The sequence below is a fragment of the Eptesicus fuscus genome, chromosome 13 (assembly GCF_027574615.1).
Source record: "Eptesicus fuscus isolate TK198812 chromosome 13, DD_ASM_mEF_20220401, whole genome shotgun sequence".
Lineage (NCBI taxonomy): Eukaryota > Metazoa > Chordata > Mammalia > Chiroptera > Vespertilionidae > Eptesicus > Eptesicus fuscus.
This window is the reverse complement of record NC_072485.1, coordinates 75,052,257-75,072,672: the sequence shown is the minus strand read 5'-3', so window position 1 is coordinate 75,072,672 and position 20,416 is coordinate 75,052,257. Positions and strand designations below refer to the sequence as shown.

Below are 20,416 nucleotides of genomic sequence, written 5' to 3'. Positions count from 1 at the left end.
TCAAAGCAGAAGAGGGATAGGGTTGTTTTAATGGTGGTGAAAAGACAATTTTGGGACATATAATCATAGAAAATAGGGAAGTCACATCAGCCTGTAGAAGAGGGGCAAGGCATGTTATTGACAATTGACAAAGGTGGCAGGGCCCAGCTACAAAATGAGAACATTTGCTAATGCTTCTTCCTATCACTAAACGTCTGGTAGAAGCAATGCTAAACTAACAGCCTTAATTTTCATTATATGTACAGGGCTATCCTAGATATCAGCCTAAAGTCATTCATAATTTCTTGACAGACAACGAAAGAGTTCCAGAATTAAGAGGGCTTCATTTCACTGCTTGCTACACATAATGAACAGAGTTCTTTACGTGTGCCCTTTAGACAAAGGAAAACATCAGCAAGCATGGGTTGACTGTCAAAAATGTAACTAACACAATATGCGTAACCCATGGGCGCAGACAATAGTGCGGTCACTAGGGGGAAAGGCGGACATCTGTAATACTTTCAACAATAAAGATAAATAAAATAAAATAATGTAACCAGCACAGTGTTAAGCATTAAATAGGATGCAGATACACCAAAGAATGGTCCCTGCCAATTGAGGGTCTTGTATTTCCACTTTATGTCCCTGTTGGCTTTTGTTCTGATGTTTGGTTTGGGATTTGGTGAATGTTTCTCTTCTGGTTGTAATGTTTACTTTGGTGGTGGACATGGCTTATGGGTGTGCTTTATGGGGTGCTTGCACCTGTAACTCAGAGGTCAGTCCTTTTCTTAGAATACAAAAGAAATTAACTCAAAACAGTCAGAGTGATTTCACATATGGGCAGTGGTTCAACCTCAAATTGCACGGACTACAGTGAGGGCCCTGTGTTTGCCCAGGCAAGCGTTTCCTGGTGTTTCGGTACAGTGATGAGAATCCCCATCCACAGATGAGATCAAAAACCTAATAATGGAGTAAAATGGTAACTCCAATTTAATGTTCTTTAGGAGGGACTGAAACATTTCCTTTTATACATTTGATCTGAGTTACTTGAGCAAGTTATTCTAGATGAACTTCTTCCTCTTTTGTGGTTATGGTCATACCACTGGTTTCCCTGCAGGCACACAGCTGGGTGCTCTTGATTGCTGATGGGAACACTGGTATTCAAACATTACTCTTCCTCTGTGTCTATGTACTCTGGTTTTCCTCGGTGACTGGAAGCAATGTTACCATTGGGTCAGGATGATCTGGGATAGGCAAAGTTTTGGCTCAGGCTTTATGTTTGGCACATTATCTTTGTTGATTCCACCGAAAAAACAAACAGACAAAGGCTCTTAAGAGCCAACTAGTAAAACAGAATTCGGTTGTACATTTTTATCAATCAGATGAGAATGGTATGCACACACCTTGGTATTCTTACGCTCTTACCTGACACTATAGCTAGATCCTCTCTGTCAGCAAGATAAAAGGATTTGTTTTATGGCTTCAAATTAATACTGGATTCATCCCTCATTGAAACAGAGCAGAGTCATACTCAGATGTTCTCTACATCACATGGAGGCTTGGAAGAAGATACAGACCAGTCAATGATGTCCACTCCAACATCTAGCAGTAAGGATGGTAAAGCCCAGGTGGCTTCAGTTATGGGTGTCTTTGCACAGTGTCTCTGGTGGAGGTGCATTCCTTGGCTGTTGTTGTGCTGTTACTTCTGATCAGAAGGTGTGCTGGTGATGGGTCTCTGATTTTTCTGCTTTGTAGACTTTTTATAAGCCATTGTACATGAAATGCAACTATATGTCTTAATCTTAAAGGTCAGGTTTTTTAAATTCTAGATTTAGATTGCTTATTTGTGATTATAATTGGTCTAAAGATCTGGATTATATTACTTTCTATTTCCCTTGCATTAATTATAATATTTTGCCATTTATACTCTGGACCATTAATCCATGGAGTTGGTGATTAAGAAGCAGTGCCTTCTGGCAAAGGAAAAAAATAGAGCCTCAGGTCTTGGTATCCTTGCATTGGCTATTCCAATCACAGACAGTACATCTACCTTTTAATTCAAAGATATGCTTCCTCCACTTCATTATAGGTGGGTCCAATTGAGTAAGAGCTCAAGGTTATCTAGAACCCAAGTTGCCTTCAAGGTCACAGTTGTAGTGGCATGATCCTTATTTTAATAACCCAGGTAGATGTTACAATGAATGTCTTTTCTGGGCCTTAGGATCACCAAAATCTCTTCTGTTGAGTGATGTCCAGGTGTTGTCAATTGCAAAATACAGATTCTGTGCAATAGTATAAATCAGACTATCTTTTGCTCTGTGTTCACAAATTACATGTGGGAAGCCTTTGCAGTAATTGCATGTTCTAAGGACAAGCACACGATGGGTGGTGGCCTCACAGATGTCGGTTCACCATTGACTCCACCTCTACACAGATAGGCATGATGGCGGAGGTGGAAATCTTCCTGAAGACCCAGCTACTTCAGTGGAAGGTTATACTCCTCATTCCCCAGACACAAAGGAGTACACAACCCTCATCCCAGTGACCCCTGCTAACACTGAGTCCCCTGGAGTTACTGAAGTTACTGCTGGAGATTCCAATGTTAATGTTGATGGTCGATTGCCAGGTAATGTAGAAAAACAACACATGCTTTCATGTTATAGGGGACGTTTTCTGTGTAGGCTATGATTAGGCTTATTTGTGACTTGGGAAGGATTTTTATCATGTCTTCATTCTAGTGCAAGTAAACTTAGACTTCGTTGAGATTAAGAATGCTTTCATTTGCTGATGTCATTTCTATTTATTCTTGTGACTTGGTTGTTATGGTAGAATTTCTTTCTTTGCCTTGTTTCTGATCTTGTGATATATTAAGTTGATCCATATGAAACTGATAGTTTTGTAGATCAAAGAATTTGAATATTAGCTATCTTATTTGATTCAACTAACAACATGCTGCCTAGTTTGTAAGGTTTTACCCAACAAGTGAATAATTTCCATATACTAGTACCTTGGCTCTGAAAGTATTATCTCATACTTTCATGAGATGGATTGGTGAATTTTACTTTTGGGGAAGGGCTTGTGGATAAATCTCTAATTATGATGCACACTTAAAACTTTATGATAGAACCAACCGTTAATGGATAGGCACTCTCTCTCTTGTTGTAGTGGCAAAGAGATGGCTGAAGATGACATTCAATTAAGTTGGACATGGATCCAGAATGAGAGTTGTTTTCTCAAACAGTCCTCCTTACTTCTGCTTTTTTGTTTGTTTCTCCATTTGCATTAAAAAACTGACATTGTAGAAAAAGGAACTGGAAAATACCTACTCTGGCTAAGAAACTAAAATCCTCTCCTTCTGGTTATTTAAGTACTTCTTACCACTGATGCCTATAAAATATTAGTGATTTTAAACATGCAGTAGTCCCCCCTTGATCTAGGGTTTTGCTCCCCATGGCTTCAGTTACCCATGGTCAACTGTGGTCTGAAAATATCAAGTGGACAATTCCAGAAATAATTCATATGCTTTACATTGTGTGCTATTCATAGTAGTTCGATGAAATCTCATGCTGTCCTGCTCTGTCTCCACCTGTGAATCATTGCTTTGTTCCATGTATCCACACTATATATGCTACCCTCCCCTTAGCCACTTAATAGCCATCTCCGTGATCAGGTAGACTGTCATGTCATTGCAGTGCTTGTGTTCAAGTCACCCTTATTTTACTCCCTAACGCCACATTCACATAACTTTTATTATAGTATACTAGAGGCCTGGTGCACAAAGATTCGTGCAAGAATGGGCCTTCCTTCCCCTGGCTGCCACCACCGCCTTCACTCCGGCCAGAGCCGCCTTTTCACTCAACCCCAGAGCTGCCTTTCCGCCTTTCCACATTTCCTAGAGGCCCGGAGCTGCTGGGGCGGTACAGAACGCCTGCGTCTTCCCCATGGCTCATGTATGCAAATTAACCCACCATCTTTGTTGGGTTAATTTGCATACTCACTCCTGATTGGCTGGTGGGTGTCGCAAAGGTACGGTCAATTTGCATCTTGCTATTTTATTAGTGTAGATTGTTGTAATTGTTCTATTTTATTATTGTTGTTGTAAAATTCTTACTGTGCCTAATTTATAAATTAAACTTTATCATAGGTTTGTGTGTATAGGAAAAAATGGCATATATAGGTTCAGTACTATCTGTACTTTTCAGGCATCCATTGGGGGTCTTAGAGAACGTATTCCCAGTAGATAAGGAGGGATGACTGTAATTTTTTTGTGGCATAAGTTTTTTCTCTCCCCTCCCCAAAGAAGAATAAATCTTATGAGAACTCAATATATATAACAGATGACTGCTGTGGTGACAGAAACCCAGAATATCACTTGTGTGGCCTCTTTCCTCGGCTGCCCATCCCAGAGATAAGGAGGGACTACTGATAAAGTTTAATTTATAAAAATTAGGCACAGTACGAAATTAACAATAATTAATAATAAATGGAATTACAACAAATTATAATGAAAGTTATGTGAATGTGGCATCTATAATAATAAAAGCATAATACGCTAATTAGACCAGACATCCTTCTGGATGTCAAAGCTGGGGCTGCGAGGGAAGCCGGGGGAAGGAAGGCCTACTCTTGCACAAGTTTTGTGCATCGGGCCTCTAGTTAGTAAATAAAATAAGGGTTACTTGAACACAAGCTTCAAGGAAAATACTAACCTTGGCAATATTGGCAAGACAGAGCCCCTCACACCCTTCGGTTCTTTGTTCATCATGGTTCTACCCTCAGTCATTAAAATTTCCAAGTATCATTTTCAGTATTTTTCTGTAGAAGTGAACCTTAGAGCATTGCCTAATTTTTCTTAGCAAAATGAGGCCTGTCATGTGACATAATGAGTTTAAATTTTAAGTGGCAATTTAAATAGTTACAGTAGCCTAGAAAGATTACATAGACTATTGTTAGTAAATAAAAGGCTTTCTACAAAATTGATATCTATGTACTCTCATTTCTTCCACATTCTATGGTGGTACCAACAGATTTTCCATGGTTCTCCATGGATTAAATGATTAATAAGTGATCCAACTCTCATTTTTTGTTTTCTTTCAAAATTCAAAAGGTTCTCATTTCTTCCAATTTTTCTCAGTCTTTATGCTTAACCTTAAGAATTAAAACATCTGAAATTGTGGTGATGGTGATGGTGTTGTTGTTGTGGTGGTGGTAGTGGTGATAGTGGTGATGGTGGTGGTGGTGGTGGTGTAGTGGTGGTGGTGGTGGTGGTGATAGTGATTTTGAGGGTGTTGGTCCTGGCTTTTCAGCAAATTCTGTTTTTCATTATTCTAACCATCAGCCAAGGAACAAAGCAATGTGTCTCCTCTATACAAGTACACGAGCCATTACAGGTCACCTACCTCCACCTTTTGGGAAATGGTGGTGATCCGACTATGGCATTTTCCTTATAGGTACCTTCATAATGGGTAAATATAGCCATTTTATGAAACCATTGTCCTTTTTTGTTTTAAGATTCCAGTATAGTTTTGGAAAATGTGTGGGGAGGAGGAGGAGCAAGAAGGGTGGAGAGTTTCCATATGCTAAATTAAAGATCTGACCTGGGGATCCAGAGTTTAGCAATTCATGAACTTGTCTCAATCGAAAGCCTTTTGGTGATGGATATTTGAGCAGATGAATTATATTAACTCTTGGTGTTGAAAATGCAGATTTCATTTTTGAAAAATATTACAATTTGAAACATGTTCTAATAACCAGAAATACATTACTCACACGTTAGCTATCATCTCCCCCTTTCCTTTTCACTTATTTTCAGACATTTTCTTTAAATAAGCAGTTGGCTTCTCTCTTTGAATTTAACCCCAAGATCTTGTATGCATACCAAAATCTTTTTCTATTTCCTGCCTCGGAGAATAATCTTTAAATGTCTCATGCCCTAAGCCACAGAGTACATGCATTCCCAGTGATCACGTTTGTCATCATTCAAAACATAGAGTCCCTATTTCAAAGAAACAGCTATCAAATTCCAACCTCAGACCTGTGAACACAACATGATAATTTTGTTCTCGTGTTACAGTTATTGGGTTTCTACCAAAGCCACACTTCCTCTGGTCATCCTGATGGTCTGTGCTGAACCAGTTTCCTAATTTTGATGAAATCTCTAGCCCACTCATCAGAGGACTAAGAAATGAATATAAATTAATATTGTGGACCCGTTCACAGCTCCTTTGCCATCATTTTTCTTACCTTTAAAAGACTAAGCTTTGTGATGAAAGCAAAGGGCATGAAAAGGCAGACGGCAGTGTAACTGGAACACACGGTACTGAACCTTCTCTGATTGTTCCTTACAGAAGATCGAGACCCCAGCGGGAGGCACCATACCACTAAAGGATCTGAATCAACTGGTGAGTTTGAGCCGCTTTAGTCATTTCCTCTCATCATCATTGAACCTGCTGATTATTCATGAATGATGTTTGAGTCACTGTCTCTCAAAAAGTGGTTCTCAAACTTTCTTAGCATGCATCACCATCGCGGGAAGGGCTTATTAAACCACTCTGCTGGGCCCCATCCCTAAAGTTTCTGATTCTGCATGTCTGGGGTGGATCCTGAGCATGTGCACTTTTACTAAGCCCCCGGTGACACTGATAAGGCTGGAGCAGGGACTGTGCTTTGAGAATGACTGCTCTGGAGAAAATTCTTCCATCTGAAAGGATCACGGAGACTCCAAGCAGGGTCTCAAGGTAACATTTCACTACATCAGAGTGGTTAAAAACCTGGGTTTTGGAATAAGAGTGGTTTGATTCCAGCTCCTCCACATACAAACTGGGGATGTTGCTGAAAGGATCTGAGACTCAACTTCCTAACCAATAAAATAATAATAATAATTGTCACCGGGTCTGGTTTAAAAGACTAAACGATAGTATACACTGAAGCATTTGGCATGGCCCCCAGCACATGGCATAATAGCTAGCATTTCATCAGAATTCATTGTGTATTAGGATGGACCCTATCAAACTGCCATTTCTGTAGGTCAGTAGTCAGGTATGAAATTAAACATATTTTATAGGTTTCATCTACTATTAACTCACTTACTCATCCTACATACCCTGTGGCCCACATAAGAAATACTATTATTCCACTATTACAGAGGACACCGAGGCTCAGAGCCGCTAAGTAACTTAGCTGAGTCGACATGACTAGTGAGTTGAGTGGTGGAGCCACGTTTCAAACCCAGGGGTCTCCTATCGCCTCTCACCAGCACAGTCTGGAGAAAGCAACCTGTGGTGACCATAATTGCCACCCGGCACGCATTCGTCAACGGATTCCTGTTTGCTGTGACTCAGAGCACACTCCTGGAAACATTACTCCAGGCAGCAAAAGCCTGACGCCAAGCAGGTTTCCTGGCGACCACTAACGCTGGGGCTGCTGAAAGGCTGTGCTGGTGCTGTCTTACCGAGGTGACCCCGAGCATCATCGGTCCAGGCGCCCCATGCAAGTGAGGTCATCCTTCTAAGCTACTGTCCTCCCCTTCATGCTTACATGGGAAGTAGAGTTGCCACCAGGCTTACAGGTTCACACACTTAAAGCGCAATGAAGATGGACATTTACAGAGTAGTTTTAGTAATAACCTTTTACCTAAGGGGACAGGGATGTAGTGGGCTCATCAGAAATGCTTCTAAAGTAAGGACCGAAGTCCAAGGCAGTCAGCCTTTCCCAGCCTCAATTTCCTTATTAGGAAAAAAGAGATCAGAACACTGGCCTCAGTTACCTCCTGGAGTTCTTGTGAAGAACACGAGGCATCAGGAATTTGAAAGTAATTTAGAAACGACAGGGAGTTGTTACGAAAAGGCATGCTCTCTAAAATCAAGACACTCCCAACAACTCCCAAGTGCAGTCCTTAGACCCGCAGCAGAGACACCAGCTAGGAGCTGGTCGTTCACGCAGAATGCCCAGCCATCCTGGACCTACTGACTCAAGAGCCTCCCGCTCCACCAGGTGGATTGCATCTATATTAAGCTTCAGAAGCACTGCCCTGGACCAGTGGTCGGCAAACTCATTAGTCAACAGAGCCAAATATCAACAGGACAACGATTGAAATGTCTTTAGAGAGCCGAAAACCGACTTCTGCGCATGGGTCACGAAGTTTCAATCGCACTGTACATGCGCGCCCGCACGTGGTATTTTGTGGAAGAGCCACACTCAAGGGGTCAAAGAGCCGCATGTGGCTCGCGAGCCGCAGTTTGCCGACCACTGCCCTAGACAGTTTTTCTCACAGTTAAGACCAATCGAATTATCTCTGTGCACGCGTCTCAGATTGGATCTCCTCTCCAACTGCAGTATCAGTGTTCCCCTTTGCAGAGCTTGCCTTCCCCGCCAGCCCTTCCCCAGCTGCATTTGCAGACCTCCTGGGCGCAAGGCGAGACCTGCTCTATCTAGTCCATCTTCTTGGCTTTTGCCTGAAGTGGGCGGGAGCGGCCTCTTTTGTTTGACTCCTGTGCAGGTGTCTATTGTTCAAGCAGGCGGTTCCATCTGGCTGTACACACACCCAGATCTTTCCTTGCTGGGAGCACTTTTGTGGAAAATAGACATAAAGAGATTATGGTCCCTTCATGGCCTCTCTTTCAAATAGCAGAGGCTGCCATGAGTCAGGGAAAGACCAGTGAGGGTGACTGCACCTCTGAGGTGGTTTTCAAGGCCAATGATCTCCAGTTTAGATGGCCTGTATCGCCTGACCTTGCAGGTGGACACTGGCCAGTGACCGCAGACTCTGGTAGGCAGCTAGAGAAAGTGTCTTGGACTCTTTCTGAGGTTTGTAAAGTGAGAGGCCACTGTCAAAATGGCATTGCAGTATGTTGAAATGGCCAGACATATGGTAAAATTAGAGTTTAACAAAAATGTCAGCTTGCATAAGCAAGAGCCACCCTGTTTAAAATAACCATCATAATCAAGACTTCAGTGCCTGCTGTGCACAGTCTGAAGTTGGACTCTTTTAGGAGAGCGTCTCATTATAAGCCCAGCCACCTTCATTCACTGACTACCCACACAGACCTCCCTGCTTCGTTTCTTCCCTGGGAGGCCTTCAGGATTCAGCAGTGGAATCCCACTCGGTAGGAGTTCATGTTAGTGGGATATTTTCATTTTAGTGGGAGCAGTAAAGGAAGCATATAAAATACAAAGGGCCTAGCCAGCTTGGCTCGCTGATTGAGAGTCGACCTATGAACCAGGAGGTCACAGTTGGACTCCTAGTCAGGGCACATGCCTAGGTTTCGGGCTCCATCCCCAGTGTGGGGCATGCAAGAGGCAGCTGATCAATGATTCTCTCTTATCGTTGATGTTTCTCTCTTTCCCTTTTTCTTCCTCTCTGAAATCAATAAAAAAATATATATTATTTTTTACAAAAGGAAAAAAAAAAACACAAAGAAAAAGCAGAGCTTGTTCATTTGGGCTAGTCTCTTGACAAAACGTCTTAGAGTTTCTTTTAGAACATGACGCCTCTCATTTTGGTAAGCCTCCTGTTCCGACTTGTGGATCCTTTGTCTTGGGATGCTTCTTTTCAGTCTGGGATTTTTATTTGTTTTCTTATTTTGTTTTGTAGCAGAAGACAATGTTCATTCTTCAAATATAAAACATGTTTCAATAATATATTGGCCTGCATCAAACGGAACATTTCTTGGGAGATTCTCGTAGCGCTTTATAAACGCCTGCGGCTTCAGTGTGTGGAGAGCTTTGCAGACACAGAGCTGGCTCCGTGTGCTGCTCTGTAAGCCTCGCTGCACCCTCCAGACTTTGGATGACAGATGTTGTTTTTCCCCTTAGGACACGCCAGTGGGAGTCAAGAAGGTGGGGTCAGCACGACCTCGGGTCCTAAGAGGAAACCTCAAATTCCAGGTGAGTTTTGAGCTGCGAGGGGGGGGCGGGGAATGATGGTAAAAGCAGGTCTTACTGAATGTCCCAGAAAGAAAGACGCAAGCAGTTGTAAAGCACATTTTCCTAAATGTCCAACCCTTGAAACTGATAGTTCCTCTTTGCAAGCTAAAGATGGATGACAGTAACAGATCGGAAAAGATGGAAGGTTCTTTTATCCCAGGTCCCAAAGCAGAGCCACGTTAGGTCCTAAAGCTTCCTCCCCAAATGCATGATCGCCCAGGGAACTCCATGTCACGCCCAGGTCCTGCCTATCGCGGTTCAGTTTCCCCTTTATTTCTGGGGTTGGGGATGACACGTGTAACATTCCTCTCACATTGCAGACAGGGCATTGGGTGGAGTGAAAACATGCTTCTGGTCCCCAAAGTGCTTTTTCTCGAGGGACGGTCTTCACTGATCCAGACAGACAAAGTTTCAGAAAGTGTTGCGTGTGCAGTGAGGGGACCGAGACAGCTGGCTCTCCTGAGTGTCAAGATTTAAGCCACTGGAAGCAAATGCTTTACTTGACTTGGGCTCAAAGTTAAGCATTTGTGAAGGGGGATTACAAAAAAGGAAGGGTTTTCCCAGGGTTGCAAATGATCCCCCCTCTTCAGAGCTCTCCAAACTGAGCCTCCCATGGGAAAGGGAAGAATGTGCTGTGGGCCCCCTTGCCTCAGCTTGCCTGGGCACAGCTAGAGGAGAGCACGTGGAGAAGGCGTGGGCTGCCAGGGATTACGGGGCGGGTGGGGCGAAATTTGTGATAATCAGGCAGCAGGATTTTCCCCAGCCCCAGTGAGAGGGAATGGGGGCATCTCAGGGCTAGAGACCCAGGAATGAACAGAAGTGGATCTCTCCTGAGGGCCTCCCCACCTCCTGATTCGACCCTGCTCCCCCAGCTCACCTAACCAGGGAGAGGTCACTCCCTGAACAGCAAATCAGAGGAGAACCAAGACTCCCAAAGGCGAAGGGGCAGTGACTGACTGTCCATCTTTCTTGTTTCCCAAGCTGTAGTTCATTGCGCAGATACACAGCCCACTCGGCAGCTGAAATTATTCAAGTTGTCCAGTCATATTTTAATATCTTAAAGCTTGATTTAAAAACTTGTGTATAACATGTTATTAGTCCATGAGTGACGCGTTAATTATTGCAGACATTTCGGAAAATGCAACTAAAGGACAAAAATATAAATCCGTTATCTACCCCACTATCCGGAAGTGCCATGGTTACCATTTTCATAGATGACTTTCCTGTCATTTTCAATGTCATTTATATATAAAAGTGTAATTACACCATACATGCTTTGTTTAGCAAACTACAATTCTCAACTGGGGGGCCACAGCTTTCCAATGTCATTGCATATCTCCCCCCACATTGTAGTATATTATATAATGAATGAACCCTAATTTATTCAACCAACTCCTTGTTGTTGGATATTAGGTTGTTTTCAACTTCTGCCATTATAAACAGCACAGTAATGAACATCTTCCTAGCTAATTCTAGGTCCTCTAAATTCCTGGAAGTGTAACTGCTGGATCAAAAGCATGTGCATTTGGAAGGCTTTTGACAGGTTTTGCCAAATGACCCCCCTGCACCCCGCCCATGAATGTGCACAAGTTCAACCATCCACAGAACTGCCCTTTCTTGCACTCACTAGTATGTGGCCTCCATTTTTGCTTCTAATCAAATGTAAGGTGGGTGCTCTTATATGGTAGGAAAGGAATGTTCCTTTTAAGGGAAGAATATGTTTCCTTCATTCTGGTTAATAACTGCACCCAGGGCATCTACGAGTTTCAACAGGTCATTCTACATTTCTTTGGAAACATGTTTCTCCAGGAGGGACTTGGAAATCCTGACTGATGGTGAGAGATTAAAGCAAGAGGCCGGTTGGACAAACAGCTATAGCAAAATCTCTCTTCTCGTATTATCTGCCTACTGGCTGGGTCATTTGGTCGAATTTATCTGTAGTGCTGACTGTGGTTCTTGTTTGGGCCAGGTCAGTTTTATAAAGTGCATGTTTATTTCCACAAAGTGTATTTCCCAACTTCATGGGTGTCTTTTTCTTCACTCTCACCAGAGTGGCTGATCATCTTGGCGTCCCTCCTGGCCCTGGCTTTGATTCTCGCAGTTTGCATCGCGGTCAACAGCCGAAGAAGGTAAGGGGATGCTCCTCAGAGCCTCTGATTTGGAGGAGCATCATTTAAACTTGGGCTCTATGTCCTTCCTGCTCAGAGCATAGCCCTTGGAACCAGCAGCCTCAGCACCCTGGGGGCTTGTTAGAAGTGCAGAACCTCAGGCCCCACCCAGACCTCCTGTGTCAGAGTCTATTTGGACGAGGCCTCAGGCATTCATGCGCATGGTACAGTAGAAGCCCTGCTCTGGCACATAATTACCTGGACCTTCACTTCTAAATAGTGGTGGAATCTCTTGGGGATCTTAATTATTATTTTTATTATTTTTTTAAATTGATTTCACAGAGGAAGGGAGAGGGAGAGATAGAAACATCACGATGAGAAAGAATCATTGATCAGCTGCCTCCTGCATGTCCCACACTGGGGATCGAGCCTGAAACCCGGGCCTGTGCCCTTGACCAGGAATTGAATCGTGACCTCTTGGTTCATAGGTCGACGCTCACCCACTGAGCCAGCTGGCCGGGCAATCTTAATTATTTTGAGGTTAAGCCCTATGGAGTCTCTCTGATGAAAATTATGAAATACCTCACCAAAAAGGCATAAAACTATATATTCATTTATTGATTTATTAAACCAAATACTTATCAAGTGCATTCACAATGCACAAAAACACCATATAAAGATTCAGGGATTGGTCATCTCCTATCTGAGGCCCATGGAGCTTTCTAGAACCCTTACTTAAAACAGGCATTGAGTTTGTGTTTTAATTTTGTAAGGACACTATTTTCTATTTTCTGGACACAGCAGTTGAAAGGATTCAGATCATGGCCTCGGAGAGCTCCCTGACAGTGTGGTCTATGAAATAATGAAGAACTTCCCGTAGGAAAGTCTGAATAAAGACAGACAAGTCCCTAGAACTGACATGGGGGCTGTTTTCATCAAAGGTTCCCCTCCCTTCTTCCCTCTCTCAACCAAGGCTGATTGTTTCAGCAGCTATTTAAACAATATATATTCCTGGTTGAGCTGTGACAAGGCTCCAGAAATAAAGCCACTTAAAGTGAAATAAAGGAAAATTGTCATTCTAGCAACAGAAGAAATGAACTTAGACAAGGATACTCCACAAATATAAGTTTGTGGAGTATCAATTTCCTGTTTAAGATACTTTCAAGATGCGTTTTTGCTCCGAGCATATGCTTGGGAACGTTAAACCTTCTGTAAGTGTTTCTTGAGATTTCTTCTTTAAGGTAAAAGAATCTTATTTCCAAGCACAAGGGTCCCCTTTATTGTATCACTGGAGCATCTAACAGGCCAGAAAAATGCCCCCGGGTTTGGGAGAAGACCTGGAGAAAATGATAGAATCCTTCTCATTGGCTTTTGGAAAACAGCAAATACCTAATTCCACTGCTGTGGGGGGCCCAGGCAGTATCTCTAATTATCCGAGGAAATTAAATAATGCTGTCTGACGCTGGTACAAGTTAATAAAAGTGCTATATTAAAGTTGAAAAGCTGTGTTGCTCTCTGTACCTTTGAGGGCATGATAAAAATAGTCGTGGTCGTTGATTGTATAAGGAACAAAAACTAGGAAAGAAAATCTGAAAGTCCTCCTGGAAATCTCCTATGACTAAATGGAAAGAGATTTTTTTATTATTATTTAAATTTAAATAATGTGATTTGAGGGACCCCATACAAAGAGTCTTTATACTTTCCCACAGAGTCCTTGTTTTCTCTAGGGTTACTTTTGCTCAGCTAAATGTGAATTTCCTATTGTTGGAAATCAGTCCTTTGCCCCAAGCCTTAGAATGCACTGCCACTGCTCACAGGTACAGTCCATGAGCTCTGCATGTCACCATGGAAACGTGGCCCCTGGTGCTGTCGCTGGGGGAGACCTCAAAGAAGCATCTCTGCTGTCCCTGAGAGCAGCCAGAGCCCCTGCAGTGCAGCTGGTTAGCTCACACGTCGCTCCCCATCATGTGAGCAGCAAAAAGGGCCCCATTGCACCCTCCCCCTCTTCCCAAGGCCAGCAGTCACCCTAGCAACGGGCAGACAGGGACACCCGGGATCCAGCACAGCACGTATCTCACCAGGAAAGTAGCTGCTTGGGCGCCATAAATTACCATGTCCTGATCTGATAATCAAAACCAGATTTGCCAAGCAGCTAAAGAATGGTTATGGCTTCACAGGCCCCTTCATGTGCACTGTGTTTCTGAAGTCGCCAGCCTTCTCCTAATCCTCTTAAAGGCTGGGTCTTTCTGCTTGGAGCATTACATTTTAGAGAGACACAGAATCCTATTTTCTTTTTTTAAATATATTTTATTGATTTTTTACAGAGAGGAAGAGAGAGGGATAGAGAGTTAGAAACATCGATGAGAGAGGAAACATCGATCAGCTGCCTCTTGCACACCCCCTACTGGGGATGTGCCTGCAACCAAGGTACATGCCCTTGACCGGAATCGAACCCGGGACCTTTGAGTCCGCAGGCTGACGCTCTATCCACTGAGCCAAACCGGTTTCGGCAGAATCCTATTTTCATCAAAGAAAGTTTGGTTGAAAGTAGGGACCTACACATCTTTTGAGGGGCGGCTATGACCGTCAACCCTGGTGAGGAGAAAGAGAAGATTAAAAACAAAAAGTACCATCCTTTCCCTAAAAGAATCTTGAGGTTCGGTGGCAACATTGGCCTGTTGGATTGGACTCAGCTGACATGTATAGAGCACATACTCTGTGCCAGGCACTGTCATATGAATTATGGTTAAAAGATAAAAATGGAAAAGCATTAGTCACTGAAGTTGACATTCAAGGGTTGACCCCAGGTGTCCATGCCAACATCATCTGTGAGTCGTGTCATCTTAAAGATGCTCATGTCGGGGTCCCGTTATTCCCTTAGCTCTTCCCATCCCCATCATAACCCACATCACCTTTCCTTGCTGTTCTTCATGTAACCAGAGTCCCTGAATTGCATCTTGCCAATGAAAATTGTACTTCATTCACTGTCCTTAGGAGAAAACTGTGGTTTTAGGAGTCAGTTGGGTTGCTTCTTAAGGGAAGAAGTTAGGTGCCTTTCCCTTACAGAATTTATCCGATGTGTACGCAGAGGAGGGAAATAGTGACCAGAAAAGGCTTCACGAAACAGGAATGATTCAGGAATGTTTCTACACTGACTACAAAAAAGGCCTTCGCCAGATTTCACTCTCAAGGAGATAATCCTCTGTGGCCGGTCCTGCCTTCCCTTAAGCTGCAGCCTGGCTCCCTAATCCCTCCTCACCCCACGTCGTTCCATCCTGGAGAACACAGCCGCCCAGCAGAGCTTTCTGCAATGACTGAAAGATTCTACATCTGTCCTGCCCGATCCACAGCCATGAATCCTGGGGGCGACTGAGCACTCCAAATGTGGCTAGTGCCACTTAAGCGAATTTTAAAATTTTATTTATTTTAATTAGTTTAAATTTCAATAGCCACATACCTCTCTAAATAGCTTTAAGGATTGTCAGGTAGAAGAGACATAAGATCGGTTGTTAATTTACCCCCTAAGTCTTTCAAAAGAAATTCCTCTGTGCCCTAAATGTACGTGCCCCTCCCCCCCCATCCCATCACCCAGCCTGCCCACCCTCTCCTGGCAAGGCTCCAGCCGGGTCCTTCCACATTGCGTGGTCACTGTGCGCACAGCTAATGAAAGGATTTCAAGGCAAGGTGGAATTCGGTGGAGATCTCTGACCTTTGGACTCAGAAAATCTAAGTTGTAGACACCATCGCCCTGTCCTAGCTAGCGATGCGGTCTCAGATGACAGCCTTGACTTCTGGGATCAGTCTCCAGTTTCCACAATGAAAAGGCTGGGCTGGATGACCTCCCAAGTCCCTTCAGTGCTGATGTTCCTGTTAAAATTTCTCTAAGAAGAATAAAAAACATTAGGACTTGAATTTTTAAAGTACTTATTTAGATGCCTAGAGCACAGCATACTGGGCTGGGTTATTTATGAGAATCATCCTGCCCTCCTGAAAGAAGTCAGGCAGGTAACAGAGACACAAATCCACAGGGAAACATGGGCAGGGCTAAGCTCAAGTCCTGCAGGTCAGATGTCATCCACTTTCAAAACCAGCTTTGTCTCCGTGAATAACATGAATCCTCACTTCACCCCCATGCACAAGCCTTTTTATGCTTATAAATCACTTTCCTGCAATATCTCATTCAACTTCTCTAGCACCCATTACTTTAATGAGACACCTCTCTTTCAAAGAACACCGGAAATACCACCTGAGAATCTAAAATAGCATGAGCAGCATTCCACCTTCAGGCTTTTAAGTCATCTTCATGGTAAATGTAACGAAGTAGTGGAGGCAGCCAGAGAAGCAAGGGAAACCCATCTTATGTGGTGCTCATTATATTAACAATCACAGCCAGTGATTGTTTAAAAAGAAAAAAAAAATGTGTTGATTGTAGAGAGAGAAGGGAGAGGGAGAGAAACATTGATGTGAGAGAGGAATATCGATCAGCTGCCTCCTCCACGCCCTCTACTGGGGATCGAGCCCACAACCTAGGCCTGTGCCCTGACTGGGAATGGAATCCTAGACCTTTTGGTGCACAGGATGATGCCCAGCCAACTGAGCCACACCAGCCAGGGCACAGCCAGTGATTCTTGAACATCTACCGTGTTCCAGATACTGTTCCAAGTGCTTATCCAAGGCTTTGGTTTCCTCACCCACAGTGTTTGTAAAAGCAACAAATAAAACACTCACAGACTCATGTATGCAGTGCCAGGCTTTGTTTTGAGGGCTTTCCACAATCTTGTGAAAGTGCTACTCTTAATAGTCTGATATTTCAGATAAGCAAGTTGAGGTTCAGAGAGGGTGAGTTGCCCCAGGTCACATGGCAGTAAAGTCTCAAAACCACGCCTCCCGAGCTCCGTGCTTGTCTATGTGGACAGCATCCATACTCCCAGTGCCACGGGTCTGCAGCACTGGTCAAGCATCCTTCCTCTGCCCTCATCAAGCATCCGGCCGGAGGAGACAGGATCTAACTCCTATAGAGGAGGTATAATTTCTATTTCCCCAAACAAGAGATTAAAGTTTATGGCCTTGGCAGTCCTAGCAGGAATGGCCCACGATCATGAATAATAGAGGCTTTGTCTCTGCAACTCCAAATATCCAGCGGCAAAGTGAACAATTCCAACTTCATACTGCTTCCCCATCTCCAGATGGTTGGCAGCGTGAAGAGAGCTGGGCCGAGTCCAGGCTTTGGGTCATAAAGGCCAGGAGTTGAATATTGACTCCGTCTTACGAGCTGTTAGTGATCTCAAGTTAGTTATTAAACTCCCCGGGCCTCAGTTTCCACTGACATATAATGGGAATAAGAGCAGCACTGTGGGATTATTGTGAGGATTACATAGAGTTACATGGGAAGTGCCTGGCACTCAGGAGGTATCCAATGAATGCTAGCCCATTGCCCCTCTCCCCCCGCCCCACCTGTAGTTGTGAGGATCTGCAATTTTGCTTCCGTGAAGCACAGTCTGACTTCTAGATGTGCAGCCGCCATCATGTTACAGGAAAGAGGAAGCGTTGTGTCAGGCTGCGGGGGTGATGCAGTGCTATGATAATGCTATGACGCAGGGACAAGGTCAAGGTCATGCCCTTCGTAGAAAACCTTTGGCATTTGCATCTTATGAAATGTTAGTGAGAAACCTTAAAGTAATTGAACTATTTGCCTTGGGTAGTTCAACCTCCTATAACCAGGGTTATATGAGAGGTAACCAATGTTCAGGAAAAAGCAATATGGCCTACAGTTCTAGAAAAATGTTGTTTCAGTACATGCAGTAATAACCCCGACAAGGCCAACACAGTGTTGACTGTGAGAGGAATTAATGGGACTTTTTTTTTTTTAATTGTTGACAGTGTTATAGATATCCCCCGTTTCCCCTCTCCCCTGCCTCTTCCACCTAACCCCCACCCATCCCCAAGCCTTCACCACACTATTATTTGTGTCCATAGGCTATGCATATATGTTCTTTAGTTAATCTCTTCCCATCCACCTAATGGGACTTTCTTGAATACACAAATCAGAATGACTTACGATCATCATGTTGATGGTTTATCTGAGTCTGCGGAAATTGCTAAAGCACTAATAAGAGGCAAACATTTCCATTGCGTAGTATGGTGAAAGGAGAACTAGAACTTGGGAGTCAGATACTCCAGGGGTTGAGTAACCTGGGGTGAGTTACTGAATTTTCTGAGCCCTAAGGTTTCTTCACCTGTAATAGGGGATAATAATAGCATTGGCTTCCTGAGCTGTGACCACTGCATCAGAAACCCTGTGAAGGCCTTGACTACAGATCCTGGGTCCCTCCCCCTCCCAGGTGTGGGCCCAAGAATTTGCATTTCTAACAAGCTCACAGCTGATGCTTTTACTGCTGGTTCAGGGGACCTCACTTTAAGAAGTGCTGACTGTTAAAAGTCAGTAAGAGGAAACATACTAAAGACCATTATAAACTGGAGTGATAACGATGTTGGTGATGTTGTCCGTGATGCTGATGATTGGGTCATTGCACCCTTTTCTCATCTGATCTTTACATTATCAGGTGCGGGCAGAAGAAGAAGCTGGTGATCAATGGGAATGGAGCTGTGGAGGACAGAAAGCCAAGTGGACTCAACGGGGAGGCCAGCAAGTCTCAGGAGATGGTGCATTTGGTGAACAAGGAGTCAGCGGAGACCCCAGACCAGTGTATGACAGCCGATGAGACGCGGAACCTACAGAACGTGGACATGAAGATTGGGATGTAACACCTATACCATGACCTTGGATAGAAATCACACATAACCATTACAGGGAGCTGGGACACTCACAGATGCAATGTGCTACTGATTATTTCATTGGTTTTTTTGTTTTGTTTTGTTTTGTTTTTTTTAGCATAACATTTTCTACTCCTTTTTGTTTATTGTGCTTTGTTTTTTGAAGTCAGTACAATTTATAAAAACAGCATTGCTTTCTGAAATGAGGGCCCAATTATAACAATCGGCAAGATTTTGACGGTTTTCAGTTCACACCTAGAAGCCACCCACTCCCTGGGGTGTGCTAGGATGGCATCTAACAAAAGCCATAAATGCATCTTTCTGATCCTCAACCTTCCCTCCACCCCACCTCCCAGGTGACCACCACATGCTAAGGACATCCCCCCAGAGCTAAGAGGAATTGGTTCCTGAAAGGAAGTCTGAATGAGTTCATATTGTCCATCCAGGGGCCCAGTCCCTAGGCATTGCTTTCCATGGGGGTAGGGGACTGGGATGTACTGGTTATACATCCCTTTCTACAGATACCCTGGAAATTTTCCCAATGCTATTGAGAATGCCCAAAGGGTCAAGCTATTTATCTGTAGTAAGCTATTTATCTCTGTTTTTGAAATATTAAACCCTGGAGGTCCTGTGATTAGTATGATTTTTTTGTTTTGTTTTGTTACTTTGTCAGAGGCATAAAAAGGGTTTAAGTTGATTCATAATAAACATCTGTACTTCTTCCACTTTTACCCTTTGTGCTGTGATCCTTCAGGGTCTTAACCAGCAAGATCTGGGTCCCAACAGCTCATTAGGAAGACGTGGGAGGGTCTCCCTGGAAGACTTCATCTCAGAGCTAAGTCCCTACTCAGACTCCCTCACCCAGATCTCACAGAAGATCCAGGAAGGCAGTTGGGTTTCTGAGGCTCAAAGGCTTTCTGTCTGGTCCTAGAACCAAAATGGTGAGAGGAGGGACTTCGGCAGCTTTCCTGTTATCATGGCCACCTATTCTCTCCTTGAAGGGCTATGAAAAGTCACATTGCATTTGCATGACGTACCATTGTGGTGTCCCATTTCACTGATCCCATCAGCGATGTCCAAAAACAATGTGAAAGTGCCTTCTGGCCTCTTGTAATCAAAGAGAAGCCGTGGACATGAAAGAGCCTAGACAGTAGCCACTGGTTGCACAGGTTGAGGAAGTAGGGGAGGGAGCAGTGTAGATCCTGTTTGAGTATTTTTATGGCCGTATTTGTTTATACTTGAACATTCCAGTTGTCTGTTCCCAATGACGGTACTAAGAAAGTTAAGTGCCTGGGGAATCTCAAAAGGTTACAGGGTTTCCCACCTACTCAGAATTATTACCAGATACCAGGTTTATGGCCAAATAAGAGATTAATGGCTTTATCCCTTGGTTGGCAAGTCCTCTGTGGTCTTTATTCACAACTTCAGAAAGCCCTATTCATCCTGGAACTTCTAAAAGCTACTTATAGGAGAGATTAGATCTCTAAAGTAAGAGCTCCTATAAAATGGGAGCTCCTTCATTAGGCCTCTATAAAAAGTTATCTGTTGCCTAAACTAATAATATGCTTAACTGGCAATGTTTCTCAGACAAAAAGAAAAAGAAACGGGAGGAAGAGGAGGAAGGGGAGGAG

General features: G+C 43.6%; 1 protein-coding gene across 1 annotated transcript in view; it reads left to right on the top strand.

Annotated features, from left to right (window-relative positions):
• The window catches only part of CD44 (CD44 molecule (Indian blood group)), an 86,969-nt gene extending 67,453 nt beyond the window's left edge, over positions 1–19,516 (top strand). Inside the window, exons 10-15 of the mRNA XM_054724572.1 lie at positions 1,498–1,587; positions 2,414–2,605; positions 6,327–6,380; positions 9,793–9,864; positions 11,954–12,032; positions 18,575–19,516. Coding sequence (XP_054580547.1) covers positions 1,498–1,587; positions 2,414–2,605; positions 6,327–6,380; positions 9,793–9,864; positions 11,954–12,032; positions 18,575–18,776 — 689 coding nt within the window. The 3' untranslated portion in view covers positions 18,777–19,516. The remainder of the gene's footprint in view (positions 1–1,497; positions 1,588–2,413; positions 2,606–6,326; positions 6,381–9,792; positions 9,865–11,953; positions 12,033–18,574) is intronic.
• The last annotated feature ends 900 nt before the right edge of the window (positions 19,517–20,416 follow it).